Genomic DNA, 22978 nt, shown 5'->3' with positions numbered 1-22978 from the left:
ATTTTGCTTCAGTTTAATATTCCCTGGAGTACGACTCGGCGCTGACAGTCAGTTTAGTGATTTCCTCGACGGGCTTGGACCTGCACAGTTAGTAGGCCGACAAACACTAGCAACTCCTGCCATGGGTAAGAATAATATTTTCTCCTCTGTTAAATCAATAATAGGCCACTAATGCACACACTGCCAGACTACAGCACCAAGAACACTTCTACAAAGTGGCTTCCTTCGCTGTAAACATGAAGGTCTTGTATGCATTCACTGGTATTCCTAGCATGCTACCATCCAAAATGGGGTGAGAAACAGTATTTGCTCCATTTGAGATGTCAGCTAATCTCATTTGCAATTTGGAAATAGGTCTTGCACTTTACTTGCCACTCAAAATTGTTGTAGTTTCCCCAGTTGTAGCTCACTACAAAATCTCAGCTATTCGGAGTTTCTATTTACTTGCTACAGATTACATTGGATGTGACAGGCAGTTTCTGGACAAACTCTGCCAAGTGTCCAAGTTTAGTTCATTTCACCCCAGAATGCAAAACTTCTCCCCACATTTGCAATAACCAGTAATAAGTTGCTGCTGATAAAGCTAGTGTTTGTCATGAAAGAGACAAAATCCTTTTCTACAGCAGCTACCTGTGTGTCTCTGTGATCTTCCCTGTGTTCCAGACCAGTTGGTATTTCCCTATAGCAGCATTAGCTGTATCTTGGTTATGAAGGGAGTGCGTAAGGTGTACAGCAGTGCAGTACTGTGTGAGTATTTCTTTAGGATGCTGAGTGAGGAGTCCTTGATCCATTACTTTAACGATACTTCCTCTGCTGGAAATGATAAGTGGCCAATGCTTCAGTACAGCTGTCTTGGGACAATCAGTTTCAGGAAGGGCTACTGAGGTACTTCTGAAGGAGAGAGAAACAGAAAGAAAAAAAATGCAGAAGACAGTGTTTCCTTCCCAAATCATGAGCGAAGGAGACAGAAACTTTCTTGAGAATTCCTCGATTACCTCCTAAGGCAAGGGGTGCTGTTTAAGTCCAAATGACTGCTATGAATGCATTTAATAAGCACCAAATGTATTAAATTCAGAGTTTTTATTATTTTAAAAGATAAAAGATGATGTGAGATGATTTGTCCAGTAAGAATCTAAGTGGCCCTATCACATGAATGTAAGGGTCTAGATTTCTTCTATTTTAATCTTTTCTGACTACTTTTCTGCAGATTACTAGAGTAATATGTTTATTTTCACTTCCGAGTAATCAAACTCTTTGTTTATTAAAGGCTCAATTTTTGCACACCCAAAAGCACTCAGTCATGCTTTCTAGCAATTTTCAGACCTTCTATGTGGTATCCTTTCACTAGTGACAATTTGAAAATGTTTGTCTTATTGCTCCCCCTTCTGGTTCCCTGTCGCATGTTTCATTTTGGATATGCAATACAGAGATGGGCTCTTCAAAAGGCTTGTTGGAATTTTTCTGTGGGCTATTTTTGGTGCAACACAGAGCCCTGTTTATTCAAGCAAAGTCCAATTGATAAAAGCAATCTTCCCTGCTGCTCTGTCATACCTCAAGTACTGGGGTATAAACACTGCTTCAGTACACTGTTAAACAAGCATGTGAAAATCTGAGGCCCAGTTAATTTCAAACTGCTATTTCTCTGAATCCAGACCCCAAATTCTATCGTTTAGGACTCTTTGTGACTGGTTTCTTTTTTTTCAGTCAGGGTTTACATGTCAAATACAGACTGACGTGCTTCATGGATATATGTATAGTTCATTTATCTGCAGGGCGTCGGGTAGCTGACCATGTTATATGGTTAATTTGTTACTCTACATGGCCTGTTACATTTCTACTCAGCTGATTCCATGATATATAAAACCACAGAGATACAATGTTCTGAGCATCACCCTGTAGTTGAATTCCCTTGCGTTTTATTGATCTAGATCAGAACAGTGCTTGGTTTCAGAGCAAGCCATTACTTTTTCCTGCAGCTAATGTCATTTGTCAGAACTTAGGAAGGGAAACAAGTTTGATTGTTTAGTAGGAAAAGCAGCTTCTTATTTTAACATGGTGCTTCATTTTGTTCAGACAAAAATGTGTGTGGAATACTGATTAAAAAAAGGGAAAATTGTCACCCCTGTACTTTTTGGAGACTTTTTCAGATTAAAAAAAACCAACTCTTCTGAGCTCCTGGGGTGCTGGCTGTTGTTCTCTGAAGCCTTGCTATGACTGTGTGCCTACTCTGGCTGGTGCCACTGTTTCATGCTGAGGTTCTAGTCAGGCACTTGTAGTCAAAGAAGGTGTTTTCAACATTAGCCTCCATCAGCAGTCCTCCTTCCTGTTTCATCAGACATGAACCCTTTGTACTGTTGGCCTTTTGCTCTCAGCTTGGAGGCAGAAACTTACAGCTGAAGGGATTTCTGAACATGAGCCTGGGGTTTAGGTTCTCTAAAGTGGGACTCCTCTCAGTGCTGCGCATGTCAATGACTGGCACACTGGGGCAAACCCTAGGTAGGAAGTCTCTAGAGAATTCACCAGTGCAAAATTACAGGTGTGGTGGTTATACCATAGTGTTGCTGTAAATTTGCCTGCCTCCATGGGTCAGAAATACTGTGCTCTGGTATAAACCATACCAGAAGAGAGGGCACCGTGCACCCTAAGTATATATATTTTAGTCCTGCTTTAAGAATGGAGAAATTAAAGGGATCAGGAAAAGAGATGACAAGCACTCTAATGCAGCAGACTAGCAGAAAACTAGTCTTTCTGTTTCTCACCTATCTCCTGGGCTGTAGTGCTTCTCTAAAACATGGTCTGCTTTCTTCTCCCTGTCAGGTGACATCCAGATTGGAATGGTGGACAAAAAGGGCCAGTTAGAAGTTGAAGTCATTAGAGCCCGTGGCCTCACACAAAAACCTGGCTCCAAATCTACCCCAGGTAAGGAAAAAAATAGTGTACAAACAGAAAATGAGAATATGAAATATGCTGATGAACTGAGGATCAGCTCTTTGAGCTACTCGTTACATTTGCATTTGTTTGGCTTGCTTTTCAACAAGGAATGTGTGTGTAGATATATCCTTGCTACTGATGTCCACTTCTTACCACCTTGCATCTGCCAGTTGCATGCCACCATGCAGAAATACTTCTGCAAATAAAAAAAAATCTTAGGCAAATCGTATATATCAGAGACTCTGTCAATGTAGATAAGTCCTTTGTGTTTGTTCCACATCAAAACAAGAGATGGAAAACAAAGGAAAGTGCATTGAACAAACAGCTTAACAGACTCACATGCCCAGATCTTCTGCATGCAGCAGTGCTTCAAGAAGACAGCAGGTTAAGCTAGTGACAATGTCAATAATTTGTATAATGAATGAGATTTAATACTGTATCATTTTATAAGGTCATATTTAAAACTTCTGGTTATTTATAGATATCCTTATTAGAGGAGATTTATAATCACTGCCACAGCACTGCTTACCTTAACAACTGGAACAATTGTTTTAAATAACATTTTGCTAATATATTAATATATTACTTTACAACCCCCTTAGCAGCTGAAGATGAAAGAGCAGCTAATGTATATATTATCAGAGCCACTTAGTTTTAAAAATTCCTTTCAATGAAACATCAAAGACTTTTGTTTTGAAATATCTCTGACCCCTAAACATACATAGAGACTCCCAAGTGGCTCTCAGCAACAGTTAATTCCTGGCAAAAGAAAGTGTTTTTAAATTGCAGATATGAAACGTAATTGTTGTTAGTAACACTTCAGATCATTACATTCAAAGTTTATAAAACCCAAATTGACTTCTTATGGTCTGTATCATTTATTTTACAAATATAACTGTATTCAGATTATAAAGTGAAGTTAACGTGCCATTTTCTTTCCGCTCACCTCCCTTTTAAGGCATTTGTCCTCCAGCTCAGCTGTGCAATGTAGAAGTTTTTAAGTCCAAACATAAAATTCATGATGTTCTGTTTGCAGCTCCATATGTCAAAGTGTATTTATTGGAAAATGGAGCATGTATAGCTAAGAAGAAGACAAGAATTGCACGGAAGACCCTTGATCCTTTGTACCAACAGACTCTGGTTTTTGATGAAAGCCCACAGGGTAAAGTCCTTCAGGTCAGTTCCTTCTCAATCCCATTTTAGGCTACCATTTGGAGAAGCGCTTGCATATTTACCTAAGTTTAAGCAATATGTGTAAACCTATTCCAACTCCGTACGCATTTAATTTTATAAATGCCAGCAAACACATCCTTGTGGCTTGTGGTTTCAGACCTGCAAAATGTCTGGCTGTATTAAACATTTCTCTTTTGTTGACTCTTGCTCCTGTCCTGCCATTAGGTTTTCCCACAAGAGGGAGCAATCATTCACCCTTAAGAGTAACATTTTCCTTATGCTGCACTTAGCAGGAGTGAACATATAAGTGAAGGTTTGAGGACAATACTGAACTTGTATTTTATGTTCTTCCAGGTAATAGTTTGGGGAGACTATGGCCGAATGGACCACAAATGCTTCATGGGAGTTGCCCAGATCCTTCTGGAGGAACTGGATCTGTCCAGTGTGGTAATAGGCTGGTATAAATTATTTCCACCTTCATCACTAGTGGATCCAACCTTGACTCCGCTGACACGCAGGGCTTCCCAGTCATCTCTGGAAAGTTCAACCGGGCCTCCCTGTATTAGATCATAGTAGCAGGTGCTGTCTGATAAAAACATCATCCAGGATAACAATTGGAACCAGATACCCACATGATCAAAAAACACTGTTGGAGAGAGACAATCACTTCTGTTTTCACTTGTAGTAGTTATCCAAAAATATGTCTGTATGTCAAGAGATGGCTTTAATTGACAGAACAAAGGTATATCTCATACGGCAAATCTATTAGCGGCTATCACAGATGCTTATAATGATCCAAACAAAAAAAAAGAAAAGAGAGGGAGAGAGACCTTTAGATTCGACCTAAGTCAAAGATGACCCAAACTGGAAGCTCTCACTCTGCTAACGATGATGTAATTCTCACACTTTGACAGAGCCCCCAAGCAGCGTTACCTTCCTGGTGTTTCAGCAGTTTTATTGTACTTGTCACTTCCACTAGTTTTTTTGCCATGTGATTCCGCTAGTTTTGTAGAAGTCCTCACAACGCTAACAGAGACCCTTCCTTTCTTTTTCTAAACCAAACAAAAAAGGGCTGAAGCATATCTCTGTAAGCATCGTTAAAGTATTCAACAAACAGCCACAGTTACAATTCCAGCAATGAGTTCAAATCGTTTCTCAGTTCTGGTACTTCCAAGTCGCTCACATGGGGACCCAGAACAAATGACCAACCTAGGTTAGATTCTTAAAAAATAAATAATCATCACAGTGCCACTTTTTCTTTGTACAAAGCAGATATGTTTGCATTATATATAATAACTTTTATGTTGATGATGTTTTGCATGGAAGAATTTTGAAGAATTCTGCAACTACTGCTGGGGACTGGTATAAAGCAGCTTTAGTCTTAATTTTGACATTGCATATGTTACTGGTAATGCAATTTTCCTCCTAGAAGTGGAGAGGAAATATTTACGTTTCTGTGTATAAATGTATATTTGACTTCCCAAAATGTTGACCAGGAATGGATTGAGCATATGACACTTTCAGCTGTACCCAGGCTTCTCTGATGTGTGTCGCTTCAGACGCACCTGTGTGCCCTGGATAGAGCATGGTATGAGTTGTTCAATGTTTCACTGGAAATTCCAGTTGAAATGTTCTGCACTTACTAATGTTTTTATCAAATTTTAGTTTACATTTCTTTGAGATTGATGCAAGCACAAGGCTTGATTTTTTAACGCAAGATATCTTACTTTTTTGGAGAAAAAAATAATAATTCAAATTTCAATTTGCTTTTTATTCATTTGAGTTCTTCTTGGCCTCAAAATCCCTTGTGATATTCTGTAAATGTGCGAACAACTGCAGATTCCTGCAGGTGCATTGATATGTTTCCCCTCCTTTTACAGGCCATTCAATTTTGTGATCACACAAATAGAGCAGCATGACTTGGAACTGTTCAAAGCTGCATGCACGTTTTGTAAAAAGAGATGAAAAAGGTTATTTAATAATGTATGTTAGTTCCACATAGGCCAGCTTGTATGTTGCATGTACTTGTACAGTTTGCTCGTACTTACTATACTGAAGTAACCAAGAAATCTAAGCCATCCATTTTTCTTATAGACATTTTGCAGGTTTTAGCCAGGCTAGGTCAGTGAGTCTGGTGCTAAATGTCTATAGATGGACTTTATTTTTTACCCTATGGAAAACGTGATGTAGTATGGACCAAATTCCTTCTAATAACTATTTGGTGTAGATTCCTACTGTGGGGCTGTAACACGTAGAAACTGTGTACACACTAGGTTTTAATCCATAGACATACTGCCTGCACCAAGTGAACTATTTATTATTACTCAACACGTGGGAATTACTCTGCCCATCTTTCCATAGGGCACAGATTGGTTACTGCTCGACCTGCTGAGCAGGAAGAACTCAAGAATTGGTGCACTATTACTAGATCCTGTTCTGTCTTAGTGGCCAAAAACCAACTAGTTATAATTCGATAGTATCTTTCTATTTCAACCACTTGTCTTAACACTCCCCTGTGCTTTTAAATGAAATTCCAGCTCATGTTATGTAAACATGTTTAATAAAATTTCCTTTTCATGTCCAGTGTAGTAGTTGTGCTCTCTGTATGTCCTGGGGTTCATCTGTGATTCTGCTCACTGCAGGACTGTGTGAAATGTGTTAAGGAACAGTAAAATGATAAGTGATTTCTATGGTTTTTTTGATTGCTGTAATAGTGTATGTTGAAATCTGGGGCCAGAAGCTGAGGCCTGGTGAAAGTCATGTTTGGTTGGCTTCCTTTTCACTGAGAAAGGAGCCAAATTGTGCTCTCATTCCTTGAAGCAGACAAATTGAAGTCAAGAAACAAATGTAGCCAAATTACCATCTGTTGATATCAAATCAGTTTATTGGAGTTGGGTCAGTGGGGCAGTGTGTATTAGAGCCAGGCAACTGCTCTCCATCTGGTATGTGCTGAGCCTTGAAGACATGAGCACAGCTCCTGTGGTTCTGCACTTTTTAAACCCAGATATACACCGTTGTAGTGTAATGCTGTTATGGAGAAAGCTTCAGAGAAATTTACTTGAGAGCAGAATTTGGCGCTAAATTTTGTTAGAAAAGCAAAGATTATGTACTTTGTTTGATTTTTAGTTTTCCATGTCCCACAGATACCTGATCACAATTTAAAAATAACATAAAGACAGTATCGCCTCACTTGGAACACTTTTGTTTATTACTTTATTTAACTGAATACATGGCTAAGCTACTGAAAAAAAATGAATAATTAAACATGGTCAATCTCTTAACAAAAAGGCATGTTATATTTCTGCTTCTGTGTGGTGGGGGTGATGTTTCAATACAGAATTTGTCAGACTGTTGCAAAAAGCCATCAATTTCATATATCTCATGGCTTCAATATTGTGTCCATTACCAGGATATCTTTTCCTTTCTAATCTTGATCATATAACCAAAGTTAAGCATTTCTGATCTCCCCCTAGGGCACAGAAAATATGGCAGCAAAAGAACACACTGAACTATTTTGTTTATGGCGTTTCTGATGAACAGGGATTGCATAGGCAGAGATTTCAGGAATGAAGTAGTAAGACTGTCCTAGGACAGAGTTGTGTGCTGATCTCCCTTCCCAGGGACTGTTGCCTTTTAAAAACTCATTGCTGAATGCTGAGATTATAGTACACAGATAAATCAGCTTTATTTCGCTCCTGATTTTCCCTTGAGAATGCAGTACAGCTTTATATGTCATAGGCAGGTGAAGATATCAAACTCATAATCCCCATCATACAATCAGGCAGTTAATGTTGAGTTAATGATGAGTTAATGCTCTAAATTTTATATTGAAATGCAAATTTTGTGTCCCTCTTTGTGGGCAGAGAAGATTTTTGCCTTGACCTTTGTGAAAGAGGGACATCAGAACTTTTGTGAGTGGGTAGGACAAACCAGAGCTTCATGGTCTTATTCCATTGTAATTCCCAAGTAAGTGATACATGCACTTTCCTTTCCTGTTCTCACAAGCAAATAGCAGTCCAGGTATGATACGCTATGCATAGAAGAAAAGTTCAAAGTGGATCTTCAGAGACTATTCTGCATATTCCAAGATTGCACTTGCAGCCTGAGACTTGTCCCCTATGAAGTTGGCCGTTTGCTGCTCCTGTGTAGTTGCTACTCTACTGTTCACAGCCCATTTAACTCTAGGAAAAAAGGATTATGCAACTTACACCCTTTTTTTGCCTTAAATGAAGAAAGTCGTGGCAGACAGGAATAGGGCTTTCCCTTTAGAGCCCTAAACTCTCCCTCCGTGTTACCGTACTATAATTCTGCAAACACAGAAGGAAAGCAATCTTCAAGGAAGCAGGTTGTTGTTGAAAAAATGTGATTTCCCAAGTCAGGTAATGAATGTTCTGGCCATCTTGGGTGATTAAGAACTCTGCTAGCATCTGTCAAGAGTAATGACTCTCAATTAATACTTCACTCCCACCTCATTCACTTCTCTCTAGGAGAAAAAGAAAATGCACAGGTCATGTGTGTATTTTCTCAGTGTCTGCACAGATGACCATGTATGCTGGTAGTTAAATATCAGGGTTATGAAAGAGGTTGTTTGTGGCAGGCATGTCACATAGATCAAATGTTGAGTTTTGTGCTTGAAATTCCTCTTACCTAAGGTGCCAGAGATAGGAGAGGAATCTGGATTCACTCCTAGAGTCTAGCTGATAATGGTGGTTGAGCTCCTGAATCCACATCCTGGTGTCTAATGAAGTGCCCCATGGTTGGATATTTTCTCATCACTGGTATGATTTAAGCTGTAGTTGTGCATAAGGACATAAAACCTTGCACATTCTGCCTTGTTGAGTCAAAGTGGCTCATGCTCAACAGTAGTAATAACTGAGGAAAAGGTAAAAAGTCAGAATCTGTAGACTACAGTGTATCAGTACAGCAATTCAGGTAAGTCAAATATTAGCTATATTTATGTCTTGCTAGTACAGGAAAAGCATTCTAGAGACACGAGTCTTTTGAAGGTTTGAGCTGCTGGCTGCTAGATGTGAGTCACCTGGGGGTTTCACAGATTCTTATAGGTGGCCTCTGAAAAAATTACCTTCAGAAGGTGGTGAGCAGCAGTTCATTGTTACAGTGCTCCCTGAACAACTCAGAATTATTCATTCTAGTCACATTGAACACGTCTACCATTTCAGAGTCCTGATAAAATGCAGTTATATATCAGCAGTGACCAACTTGGTAAGCACCTGGTGAAAGGCTGTGTGATATGACCATCTGCATGGATTATCACTATGATGTCTGCAGTAATTCATGTAGGTGAAGATTTTTTTTTTCAATTTCCTTCTCATATCGGTGAGATGTATATGTGTGAGTGACTTTGAGAACCTAGGTATCAGTCTCTGCACTTGGATTATGTGGTGAATAAAAAGGGGGTAGGTGTAATTTCCCCATTTCAGAGACATTACATAGATACGGAAAGAATAGAACATAAATATGAAAAAGGCAGTAGTTAGGTCCTCAGAGACTTAAATGATATAATAAGACCTTCTTGTCCTGGCTCCCAAGGTCTTTTTTACATTGACAAGTATCAGGAAGCAATACCTTCCATAGTAAACCTCATCAGTGTATTCCAGCTACAGCCAAATAAAAATTACTGAGACACACACCTAAGCAGGACACTTCTGTTTCCTTCAGTTTATACCAACCCCTGTACAAAGAGTCTTTCATAGAAAAGATGTCTTATACAAGTGTCGGTAAGACAGTCACAGATATTTAAAGAAACCTTGACATGCAATATAACCGGATAAAATAAGATTTGCAAATCAAACAAATACTGTAAAACAGAGCTTCAAGTAAATGTCATAGTATATACTAGGGGAAAAAAACAGTTTTGATAATTATTTGCATACTTCAGAAACAGTGTCCACATGTAGCGCAAACATGGCAGTACTACACTAGCATTTAAGAATCAAACGAGATCAATTACTGTTTTCAGTAATGCAGAGGGTGAGAGATAGCCAGGGGGAAAATGTTTTCTAAATACTTAGTTACTAAGCAAAGGCCATTAGAAGCTGGAAGCAGCATTATCCTTGAGCTGCTTTTTGTTAAAGGTGCAGCAAAAGGAACCAAGACAGACCCAAAAAACTTCATCGTCCGGTTTTGGAAGCGCTGCATTTTTTCCAGAGTGACAGAGTCTGAGACTAACAGAGCAACCCTTGAGTGCTCAGGAATGAACAGCCAACCCAAAAGAAAGTAATGACAATTACAGTGAGAAAATAATGCTTCCAAACCATATGGAAGACTGTCTTATTACTGTGAAGGCCAGAGAGTGCAGCCAGATAGAGAGTCTGGATTTGGAACGAGTCCCAAGACATACTTCTGATACTACAGGTTGGAAGGACTGGATGTCTATTAGCAGTCAGTGCTGCAGAGCTTCTGAGCACGACTCAGCTTTTTCTAGTGGCGCAGTTTGTACATAGAGCTTGCCCACACTTTTCTCTTTGGAGGTGGTCTGACACGTGCATTAAGTGTGAGCTTAACTTCAAGGGGATGGAAAGGGTATATTTAACTTTAAGCTCAATAAACTATGTTGTGGAAGAGAGATCTTGCATCAATCCTCATAAGGCATTGGTTAGGATGCTAAAGAAGTCAGGGGGTCTGTGACGGATAAACCAGTAAGTCAGAAACATGTATGGAGGGGCTTGGGGAGGAGGTAAGGTAAGGAAATGACACCTCTTTTTACCTGGGGGGAACAAAGGAGGGAGACAAGGAAAACACTTGAGGCATAACTGCTCAACTCCTGTCTTTTTGACTGAAAGCTCCAAAGAGAATAGTGGCCAACTTCTGAAAACCTCACAGATGGCAGGGCATTTCTTCTTGAAGGATCAAGGGATCTGGCCCAACTTCATTACTTCAGCATTGAAAATAGACTATCTTGTGGCAGCAGGGCTTATCAAAAAGATATGATGCACAGGTTTTTCCTTTCTTATGGGTGACTCTCCAGGAGTTAATCAGCAAAGGAAAAGTAAGCTAATGGCTCTGTACCTAGTCCCAAAAGGCACATAAAGGCTGTAAGTGCTGGGAATAGGAAGTATCAACAAGCTTCTCACTGGCAGTTTAAGAGTGGCTTGTTGACCTCTTTTGCCTTTTTTACCAATTGGAAAAATCCCTAAGATCTGGGGGTACAAAGTACAGTGTCGGCTGCCCTAGAAAACATAAGAAATGCTGATTCCCTCCTTTCACCCCTTTCCTTTTCATTGCTCCTGCAAACTATGAAGCAAAGTTTTGTGTAATCTGGTGCCTGGACTCAGCTCTCAGTTGCTCTGCTCTAGTGCTGCCAGCAGCACACTTGGTTCCAAAGCCTGTTTGTAGAAAAGTCCATTCCTAAACCATTCATGTTAAAATACAAACACACCCCCCCTAAGCCGTCAGGACTTTCTCATTAATCATGTGCATGAAAAGACAGGGGGAAGAAACCCATTGGGGTTTTCTATTGTTGAAAAGGTTGAACCAGAATTGAGTTATAGCTGCACCAGAAGTCACTACTGTGCTGTCTATAGAATCTTCAGCTCCGCTTTATGTGTGGGCTTTTTTGTTAGGTTTCTGTTAATGCCATTCAGATATTCCCTAAAACAAATCCCAAAATGCAAAGGAGGAGGAGATACATTGTCATGGCAGTGAGCCACTCTTCAGGACTTAACCTTCTTCTCCCTTTATTCTTTCAGTGGGTATGTCCCCCAGCCTGGTTCTCCCACCACTTGTTTGCCTGAGCAGTTCAGAGCTCTATGTTGTCTCCAGAGAATGCCTATTGGACTTGGTAACAATTACTTTTCCTTAGCAAGTGAAGGTGAATGGAGGAAAAGAGGAAGAGCACATCTCTGGGGCTGCTCTTCAATTTGTGCATGCCTGGTTTAAGACCACTATTTCCCCTTCCTCTGGATTTGTATCATCTGGGCTGAAGAATGTGGGAATTTCACCACTGATTTCAAGAAGACAAAGTGCTTTTGTGACAAAAGGTGACTGATAATGCACAGCGTGGAGAGGCTCTTTCAGTGACAGTAAGCCCTGAACAAAGCAGGACAGGCAGCAATTCCAGCGGCACAAAGCACAGCGCCTTATGTTCTGTAAGGAGGCGGTGATGTGCGCAGTGATGGTGACAGTGGCAACCGTGGCAGCACATCCAGCCAGGGTGCAACAGCCATGACCAGAGGATTTTGCCTGGTCCATAGGTGAGCATCAGTTTTGTTTTCGTGAAGCGTATGCCTCATTAAACAAGACCAAAACTGGCTGTGTTCTGGAAAGCCATTCACTTCAGGAAAGCAGCCATGGAGCACAGCTCTGGGCTGTGTGACAGCACCTGGCCCAGCCTAATGGTACTGTTGGAGGCACCTGAGGGACAGCAAGGTGGGAAAGCTGCCACTGAAGGCGATCGCTAGTGACCCGACTCTTGCAAATAGTGTTATTCATTTAGAGAACTATATCTTTCCCTTAAGGAAATGTCGAGGAAAGGGCCCTGCTGCGTTCAGGCTGCTTGCTAACATTGGAAAACGACAGAAAGCCTTCAAACGCGTTATCCAGGTGAGCCAGCCGCCCCGCGGAAGGGCGGGAGCATGCCGCTGCCGCACGGGCAGCCGTTGCCGCGCCCCGCCTCGCCTCCCGCCGCTCCCCCTGAGGCCGCTGGAGGGCGCCCCAGCACCGCGTGAAGCGGGCAGGCCTGCAGCAGGGTCTGCAGTGTGGCTGCTTGCTCCGCCGGGCTCAGCTTCACCCAGCTCCTCTCGGCTCTCGGGCTGAGTCTAACATTTAGGCCCGGGTGTCTGGCCCTTCGCACCACCGCCTGGTTACCCGGCGGCTCCCTGCGTGCAGAGGCTGCCAGCATTTGTGGGAGCAGAGCTTGCAGTGGGCAGCACTATCGATGTATGGCCTGCCTCGGAGCCAGGGGTCACAGAGGTCTCTGCTGTAATGCAGAAAAACAGAAGCCTGCTTTATAAGGCACTTTAATATCAGGAAAAAAAAAATAGAAAAAAAGCTGTAGTGTTTTTTCCAAGTGTTGGATGTCACAAGGGCTGAGCCCTAAGGCCAGTGGTAGAGCTCCTCTACTCAAATCAGAACACAGCCGTGGTTTAGGACTCTTAACCTCGCTGTTGGCAATATAAAAGGGCAGCACAACTAGAATGGTGCTCACCTTGGTAGTGAGCACCAGCAGGGGGCAGTATGCTTTGCTGTCCCCTGCTAGTGACCACTGCATTTCAGCAGTAGGGTTTGGCTAGAGAGCAATGAGGGAGGTGCTCGCTTGATATAAAATGCCACTCTGTGGCATAGGTCATAGCACAAAATTTCCTACATTTAACCGTACATTTCCAGCTTCTTGCAGCTCCTCTCTCCAGTGCAAGACAGAAGAGGTCAACAGAAGGTGTCCCTGGCATTTTTCCCCAGGCTCCTGGAGAAGAGGCTGTTCAGGGAACATGACGAGTGTATCCTTATGTCCTGGAAATGCTTGGTTGCCAGGAAAGCTTTTTGAGCTGGTGGTTGGCATAGCTTACAGCAGCCTTTAACCTGCTATAACATGCTCTGAAGTGAGGACAGCTGCAGGCAACACTTCTTTTGAACTATGCTCCAGTCTGATGTGCACATGTTGCCCTTCAGCGAACTAGCACAATTGCAGGCAGAGAAGGGAGGGCCTTGCCTGCAAGCTACAGCCTCCAGTTGTGAAGCCCTCTCACTTCCTTGTGAACAGGGCTGGCGAAGGCCTGCCGAGTTGGCTTCACCCGGGTATGTGAGCAAGATTCAGCAGGACTTGTTCACAGAAGTTGACACCAGACCAAACCCTTCAGATGCACATTCCTGAGCCCACTCCTCCCCTTCAGGGCATTTTATGCCAGCCACTCCCAGGTTTCCCCCTCACCTCAATTACCTTTTTGTAGGGATCAGCTCTGTGTGTGTGTGTGCATGCTAATGCTAGGAAGGGCTGTCAGTGTGGCTTTGCAGCTTAATCTCTTCTAATATGGTCCTGGCTTCAGGCTGCGGCTTTTTTTTCCAGTGCCTAAATGCAACGTTTGTGGATATTAGGTAAGGGCAAGAATTTGCTTCTTTCTTGCACGCAGAAGGAGGAAATGCATTCTGCCTCACCACAGCTGCCACAACCACAACCACAGTGCTGAACCAGCTGCGCTTGCTGCCCTACAGCGAGGCAGACAGAACAAACTTGGGGTCACTCTGCTCCTTCCCTCGTTGTTGGAGTCCTCTACACACCAGTTCCACGGTGGGGACTGCAGAGGATTTCTCTTGGGGTGTATAGAGTAACCTATGGTTTGTGAGCTGCAGCCATGTGCAGAGCACTAGAAATGAGGGCTGGCATGATTCCAGACTAGTTGTGAAGGTCTGCAGCCAAGAAATGGACAAGAAAAGGGCAATTATTGAACAGAATAGTGTTACAGGGCAAGTTGAGGAAAGGCCCCCTCAGAAGTACACTAATAGGCTGGAGATAATGGTTGCTGCCCTGCAGCCTTTGTAAGGCCCCACTGGAACTTGGCGATGGTAAGAGAGGCTATGAAAGCAGAGACTCAGATTATTAGCTCCCAGCATGATTCAGAAATATCTGTCCACACTACAGGCATGACTCAGAGTCTAGAAAGGTCTTTGGGATCTATGAAGATAGCCAGAAGAGGTCCAACCCTTGAGAAACAGTTTCAGACCTTACATTGCTCTTGTCTCCAGATCTGAGCTAATTTTTGACGGATGCAGAATTTCCTGGATGAAAGTTAAACAGAGCAGCTGAGCATACCTTGCCAGTGGCTTTCTTATTGTTGGTTGGTTTAGTTTAGTTTGGGTTTTTTAATGCTTCTGTGGTGGGTTTTTGTGTCTTTGCATGTTTCAAAAGGATTGAAAAGTGGAAATGCTAACGGGCGTTTTGGCTCATTCTGCTGTGTGGAGGGTTTCTGTGCCAAAGCGCTAGTTACCTAGGAAACTGCTGTAGGATTGAATTTGGATAGATGTGTTGTCAATGAGTGGCTTTTCAAGAGGTGGGGAAGAATGCAAAATGCACTGAAAATACGACTGCCTGCAGTGTGATTTGTAGGTAAGATGGTGATCATGGTTTTTTGACTAGCTTTTTGGTGGCACCCTGACAACTGCACAAAGGGATAGCAGATGGAGTGAATGGCCATGCTTCGGACCTGAGCTTGAATGCCCTTGTGTTTGTATGCTGGGTGAGCATTTGTCTAAATCTCAAACCACAACTGTCTGCAAAATCAGTACTAAGGTTGCAATTATTTTTCCTGTTCTATTACAACAGAGTTATGACAATCCGAGGAAATGACAGCCTTTCTAGATATTTGAACTGCAGTACTGCATGGCTGTTTGCAACAAAAAAGAAAAGAAAAAAGAGACTGGTGAAATATTTTTAATGATTATATCTACAGATAAATCTAAGGGCTTACGCAATGAAGGAAAACATGATTTGCAGATTTTTTTGTTTTTCCTGGAAATCATCAATAATGGGCTTTTTTAAGTACAGCAGCAAAAAATGTGAGAAAGTAAAAAAATGCTTCAGTAAGGAGGAGTTATACTGATGTCTATCAATTCTGCTACAGTGGCTATATCTGCAACTAGGGAGTCTAATATATCTGCAACCAGGGAATCTAATACTTAGAGTGGTGTATAGCAGAAAAAAAAAAATAAGCAAAGCAGTGGAGTTCACTCATTTAGAATACATCTCTCACAATTTCTCCTATTCCCTCACACAAGTAGGATTAGCATTTGGGCTTACACTGAACATGAATTTCCATGTATTTCACCTACAAAATGCATTTCAGATAGCAAATGCAAACTCCTAGTAGCTTATTCATGTTATGACAGGTGTCACTGCTTGGCACAGCTACATGTAATCTTCAAAGGTTTGGCCTTCCTCCCCCCAGCAGATGAGCAAGTTTCCAGCCTTGAAAAGGCAGGTTGTTCTGCTTGTTTTGGTTTAGGCAAGTGCACCAGGTGAGGAGAAGGCTGAGGTAAAGCACTGCTCTTATGCCATTGGCTGAAGCTCTGTGGCAGGACCTGCTTTCAGAGCCACTTCTGAGGCCAGCCAGTCCCTGCTTCCCACTGTTGGCACACTTACATCTCCTGCATTTATCTCTGCAGGTATCTCTTTCTTCCCAGGGGTCTAAAACAAATGCTAAAGTCACCAGTCCTGACCTCTGGCCTCACCATGGGGCTGTATGGGCTTCTTGCAAGGAGAAGACATGCATCTTGATTTTGCTCCCTGCTGAGTGCTGTCCAGGCTCTACTTTCAGGTGGGAATCAGTCCTTCAGAGCTGAAGGTCAGATGAGAGTCCTACCAGCTGTTTGATCAGCTTGTGTCAGGCTGGCACATCTATGTGACAAAGACAAACCTCCCTGTGGACATACCCGGACTTTGCCTCTGCCTACTTTGCTTTCAGAAGGCCAGGCTACATAGGTCCAGCCAGCTGCTCTGCTGACTGGAGGGAGACACCAGGCTCAATGAGAAGCTGTGATATCTTGGATCTCTTATCTGTTGTTTATAAGAATACAGACACCCCGATCACTATTCCTTCAAAAACATCTTTAACAACATTTACATTGGGGATCAGCCAAAACTGATAAAACTGCAGGATGCTGGGCCTGGAGGTGGCTGGGATACAGTGTGTTGCAGCCAAGCTTTATCTCTGGCCTCTGTCTTTGGAGAGGAGCTGAAGTGACATGCGGGGCTGGACACCCTTTCTCCCTGCTGGAGCCTGTGTGCACTGGCAGATGTGCACACAAACCTAAGCAGACTCCTCTATTTCAGGCCCATCTGTAACCTGCATAATGAATAATGTACAATGAATTTGTGGTCTACATGTTTATTAAGTGACTCAGTATTTCCAGTGGAGATTTTGTGCTCATGTTTTACTCACATTGCAAAACCCACTCACTCTTTTATTATCCCCAGCAGTGGTAGGCGATAATAAATTATACAACTGCAGATGATGGTAACTGTATCAACAAACAAATTGTATCAATTTTCAGTGTGAGTTTAAAGCTCCATTTACTGGCTGTGAAAACTCTGAAAAAGGAATTTGGGAATGCTGCTTCTGTTCTCACGTTCTTAAACGTTCTTACCAGGCTGTAATCCAAGCCTTCCATAATGCGTCTCTAAAGATTTTTGCCTACTGTGTATCACTGCTTTTACATACGGGATTTGACATTTACATACGTAAGAGAGGAGAGAAATTGAACTGATGCAACAGTGACAGCTCCCATCCGTTACTGTGTGAGAGGGCTGAAAGACAAAAGGCAGCTTGGTGGTGGAATTCGTTGCTAATCCCCCTCCACTGCATTTGCAGAAACAAAGGCTTGTAGCAAAACGTCAATCAATCAACAGCTCAGCTACATCCTGTGTATCAAAACTAGCTCACACACTCTCTAAATCACTCTGTATCCTGTATTAAGCTTAATAAGGTACTCAGTTAATAATTTGTATGGCTGTGGAAAGATGTGAGCTTATGCCACAGCAGCCATTTTGAAACAGCCGACACACCACTGGCAGCGAATGGACTTTTTAGGGAAGCAGGTGTAGCAGTGTTTGGAGAGTTACAGTACCCTTTCCCAGAGGAACTCTATTAGGGAAACTTGTTTCTGTACGATAAAGGTACACCTCAGTCAGCACACAGTCACATGGACAAGTGTTAAGTGTACCTCACTCACCATGCCACATGCTGTATTTGTGTTTTAATCGAAAATTTTTCATTTTTAGTTTTTTATGCTCGGTGTCTACTTGGAAAAATGGGCCAGAACCTGTGTTGCTTGCCCAAGTGACCCTAACCACCTAGGTGCTGGATGGGTCATACAAGTGAGGGAATAAATATGGCTGAAACTTCCAGCAAGAGGAGACCAGCCCTGAGGCTGGTCAGATTTTGCTCTGAAACCTCTCCACATAGTGATCCTAATCCCTCTGGGTCTGGGATAGGCTGAAGTGATGCAGAACTGACTAAGCTGCTGCATGAATAAGCCTCCTGGACCTCACTAGGCTCAATAACTAATACTTTGAACTGAGCTGCTGATCACCGTCCTGACATGCCAGCCTGGTTTTGCACATTTCATTGCCCGTAAATATGGTTAGGGCTGTAGTGAGCTTTTTCTGTCTGCTCCTTTTGTGGTTCCTTGTTCCCAGGGGCTGCGAAGGAGCCCTCTGCCAGTGGAGCTTGGAAGGTTTCAGCCCAAGAAAATCTTGGAAAAGGGCCCTCAGGACGAGTGAACTCAACCCCTTCCCTTGTAATTGCTATTGAGACCTGGCAGAAGTAGTACGTATCTGCAATTAGGGTTGGCTGTTAAAGTGTTCTCGGAGCTTGACACCATTAACTTTGACACTGAGAGCTTGAGGCCAGACCTTTGAGCATTTTCTCCTGCAACATCACCAATCTTTGAATGAATAAGTAAGACCAATTACAGACATAAGTCAGTTCTTGTTAGTCGGATATCTCTTATCCACAGTCTGTACATTCCTCAGCATCTTTTTTTTTACAGACACCAGTCACTATAAAGCCAGCAGTCAGTCAGGATATATGGGTTGTTGCTGTTGTGCTTTTATAAGGATTTAGCTGTGTTATACAAATTGCTGATTAAACTGGAAAGTTAAAATGAAGAAAAAAGTCTTGCTTCAGACCAGAAGAACCTATTTTTCGAGTACACACAGTAAATCTGGTAATCCGAGCACATTCTAAATGGCCCCTGTTAACTGCTTGGCCATTAAAAAAATTGTATAGTTAATTATTCACTTGAAGAGGATGCTGTGTTCTACTTTGTTGTGAGCTGAGCATCAGTCTTCCCTTCTGGAGGACACAGAGCAAACCTTTACTTAGGCAAAGCAACTCACTTTATTTTCATGGAAGGGATATTACATCTTGCTTCTTTCGTGTTCCCGTTGGCTTGCTGTGGTCTTGTTTTTTTCTTCTCCTTGAATGCTTGTCACCTTGCAAACACCTCTGTGTCCTCAAAATGATAAGATTTGCATGTGTACAGCAGTGACTTTTAAAGTAACCCGATATTCACAGAAATAATTATGACGTTTTATTGGACTCTCTCACAAGAGCAAGGCTCCCAGGCCACTGCAAGGAATGTATCTTCCAGCCACATAGAGGCACCGCCACTGCCCTCCCATGCTGACAGTGCTCAGTAACTGCTCCCCCAGCCCATCCTGCAGCCTTAGGCCAGCCCTGTGCTCTCCTTGCTTCCCAGCAGCTCCTAGCTGAGGAGCAGAGCTCACATTACTGCCTGTCTCCCTCTCCAACAAGAACACCCTTTCAGAGGAGATTGCTTTGTAATTATTTTAAATTTTAAATTACTGGGGGAGTGGGGTGTATCTACAGCCAGGCCTGGACTAATTTTGCTTTTTTTTTTCCTTATATCTGATTCCCTTATGGTGAGAAACTTCAGAAATTAACATTTAGGTAAATTACCCTACAGTGTATGAATAAACATGAGGATGAACAACAAGAATAACATAACATGTTTGCCTTAATTTCATAACTACATCTCCACTAGAAACATAATATACCAACAAGTGGAAATGTTACAATTACAGAGGTAATTTAAAATAAGCTTTCTTATGGCCTACCCCTGGGTTTTCGGTCATATCCTGCCTTCTGTTTGTATGTTCTTTTACATCAGATTCTCTTTCCTGACAGACTCCCCATTTGCTGTGTTGCTTCTTCACGACTTCTAGAAGCGAGAGAAGTGCTCAGAGACATGGAAAGTTACTCTTCCTTATTACAATAATGACATGTAAATGTATGCTACATCCTCAGCCTCTTCTGTAAATAGAGCTGGGCGTGTTATCTTTACATTCCCGAGCAGCTGTTATTAAAACAGCTCACACAAATGTACACTTAGTTTGCAAGAAATGGCCTTGCTTATTGCTTTTTGGTAGAAAAGGAACGGGCTGGTGTCCAGTACACGAGAGCCTGGGCTCTCATGTTTGCACAACACCAAAACAAGCTGACAAAGTGAGAGAGCATCTTCTCGAGTATGCCTTTCCTAGTATAGGAAAAAAGATTTCTCAATCTAGGTTCACTAACCTGATTCCAAAGAGCTGTGAATAGCTGGTTGTTCAGTTTTAACTTGGGTCAGGAGCTCAAGTCCAAACATTGTTGTGAACCAGATACTTTAACCTGAGCAGGCATACTAGGTGCTGGAGGAGGCAGGGTAGGTCCTGTGGGCGGGAAGCATGGCAAGAGGCTGTGGTATGCTACTGTGGGATCCCAAGCGAAGCAGAGGACTGCAAGTCTTATCCATCTGGATCTGTGGCCATGCTACCTGCTCTGCTGAGACATGCTAGGAGCAGAGGCCAAGTGTCTTCTTGGCTGGGCAGCAGCGCTCCTGATTTGAAGCACACTTTCACAACAGCTGTAGCAGCACACAGTCAGTTAGCAAAGAACAAAGCAGTCTGTGCCAGCATGGTTACCCACAGCTGGGGCTAGGTGGCTTATCCAGTATAAACTCTTTTTATAACACCAGTGAAGGTAGCCAAGCTCTGCCGCATCCATCACTGTGAGGTTCTCACCTCACAGGACACAGCTCCCTGGGTTGAGGAGAACTTCTTTGAGGGTTCAGAAATACTCAGTGTCACTCTTCTTAGAGAAGTGGTAACATCCCCATTAGGTGATGGGGAAGTTCTTTTGGTAACCTTACCCTAGTTTCCTGGAGTTCATCCCTTCTTTGCATAGTATTCACCCTCTTGCTTCTTTGTCAGCTTTAAACTCGGAATATGGAACTTCAGAGGTTTGGGTATGGGGCTGAGAAAATAATCTTTGTAGTAAAAATTAGGGTATTCATTTAACTGCATTTAGTTACATGACAGCTGTTTGGTAGTTTACTAATTCTATTTATCAGTCTCTGTCTTCACAATTAAGAAACTAGGGCCAGAATGATTTATGAAGTCTCATTTAATTCCTCTCTGGTTGGTTAAGCACTGAACAGGCAGGTTGGTAAAGGCTCTGGCAAGCTGATCTGTCTTGCAAATTCAGCCTTGCCTACTCTTCTGCAAAACTACTTAAAATAAAAGGGTTAAGAACAATAATAAACTCTGAAATCAAGAGAGTGAAGACATACTGTACCACCAGCAAGGACTAAATGGTGACTGTGTCACAACAATATCCTTAAATCTTAACATACAAGGTCAAAATTTGAAGATTAGCTCCCCTGCTATACATCTTTTGCTAAGAAAGTTTCCATTTCCTTCTTGACAAGTACGAATGTCTGTTACTGGCACCGTGAGTATGTGCCTTTTTTCAAACCAACACTGTTTGTAAAATAGCTTAGAAAAAATTGCTTAAAGCAGGAATTAACCCCTTGCTAACTCAAATTTACAGATTCTTGATTCAAATCACCTCCTCTCTACCACATTGCTTTCTCCAAGTTTTCTCTTCAGCAGCTCACATTTCACTGACATATTTTCTGACCTCTTTGCCATATTTTGCACATAGCCCTGCCTAACGTGCACTTCAGCCTGTAAGCAAATTGTATTTGTTTTCTCCTATATCCATCCATCCTCTGGAAAATCTGAGTTTACAGCCAAGGTTTTACAGACTTAGGTACTCTATTTCATTGTGATGTGGCTGTGCGACTGCCAAGATATGTCAATTGCCTGAAAACACTGGTGTCTGAAAGGCTTTATTTTCACTCTGCCGTAAGTAAATACTGTGCAGATGGAGTTAACAATTTATTTAGAGTAATTATTAAACTTTTTCTTCCTCTTTCTCACTATGTTTTTCTCATTGTGAAGTGTTGTGCCTATTTTGGTTTCCTATTTTTGTTAGGCTACTTGTGAGCACAAAAATATTATGCAGTTGTGGATCATCCACTCAAGAATGTTAGCTAAAGATTTCTGTGAAGGCAGCTATAGAGATATAATCCATTTAAAATCTTTTTTAAAGTCTGTGGTAATAGATTTCAAACTAGTATGGAATTAAAAAAATAATTAAGAATATTTTTGTGGAGGTTTTTTTCTTTAAATGGATAACTTTGAACTTCAAAGAGGATCATTTCATCAAGTATTTTGATGAAGAATTTCTTGTTGTCTGAGTAGCAGGACTCAGCATGTTCCAGGATGTACTAAGAGAGGGTTGTGCTACGAGAGTGAGGCTTGTTAGGTTTCTGCTGCAAGACCTAGTAGCTCTGCTAAAAATGACCATAATCTCAGGAAACTACACAGACAAAAGATTTTCTGTGGCTCTGATGAAACCCCTGAATGGAAAGGGAATGTTTATTTAATGACCAAACTGGTTTGTCCTCAAATGTGCCATTTAATCTTTGTAAATTTTGGAAACGATTGGGAGAATGTAGCCAAGGGCAACCACTGCATCTTGAAGAATTGGAAATGAAATACAGAAATAAAAGAGAAAAAAGATTCCTTGAAGGAGTTTATCCTACTGTATTCAGTGCCAAGTAAGTAAGTAAGTAAGTACAAGTTATAGCTATCCTGTTTATCCCTCAGCAGGTAACAGCTCTGAGGCATTAAGTATCAAGTAAAGTTATGCTGCAGGCTGAGTACCTCTCCCAAAAGTAGTCAGTGCTAACTGGCTTCAGCTGATGCTGTTAAGGCACAGGGTGCCTCCACAGAGCACTGCCCTCATTGCTCCTCCTCCAGCACTCCCTCAGACCATTGAAGGAACTTTCCTACATGTGCAAGCTCCTTCCCAAACTGATAGTGTGCTCTCTCTCTCTCCTCCTCCTGCAGCCATACAGCTGGCTTTGGGTAGGGATGGGTTAGCAGAGGCTTCTATAATCACAGCTCAGAAACTTATTCTACAAAAGTCATCACTTGGATCAAACATAGCCAAGGGTCTTTGACACAAAAGGCAGAGGTCTGTGGTTTGATCTGCAGTCCTATGAAATTGGGACC

At 42.1% G+C, this 22978-nt stretch overlaps 1 protein-coding gene across 26 annotated transcripts in view; it reads left to right on the top strand.

Moving 5' to 3' along the window:
* RIMS1 (regulating synaptic membrane exocytosis 1) overlaps positions 1–6687 on the top strand; it is a 298538-nt gene extending 291851 nt beyond the window's left edge. For all 26 annotated transcript variants that reach the window (XM_061358529.1, XM_061358527.1, XM_061358553.1 and 23 more), the window contains 4 exons: positions 13–125; positions 2818–2919; positions 3968–4107; positions 4459–6687. In XM_061358529.1, coding sequence (XP_061214513.1) covers positions 13–125; positions 2818–2919; positions 3968–4107; positions 4459–4677 — 574 coding nt within the window. In that variant the 3' untranslated portion in view covers positions 4678–6687. The remainder of the gene's footprint in view (positions 1–12; positions 126–2817; positions 2920–3967; positions 4108–4458) is intronic.
* The last annotated feature ends 16291 nt before the right edge of the window (positions 6688–22978 follow it).

Source organism: Neopsephotus bourkii, unplaced genomic scaffold (assembly GCF_033783945.1).
Source record: "Neopsephotus bourkii isolate Nb327-2 ecotype Australia unplaced genomic scaffold, CSIRO-AGI_Nbou_v1 NB_947, whole genome shotgun sequence".
Lineage (NCBI taxonomy): Eukaryota > Metazoa > Chordata > Aves > Psittaciformes > Psittacidae > Neopsephotus > Neopsephotus bourkii.
The sequence above is the reverse complement of the archived record's forward strand: the minus strand, read 5'-3'. Positions and strand labels throughout refer to the sequence as shown.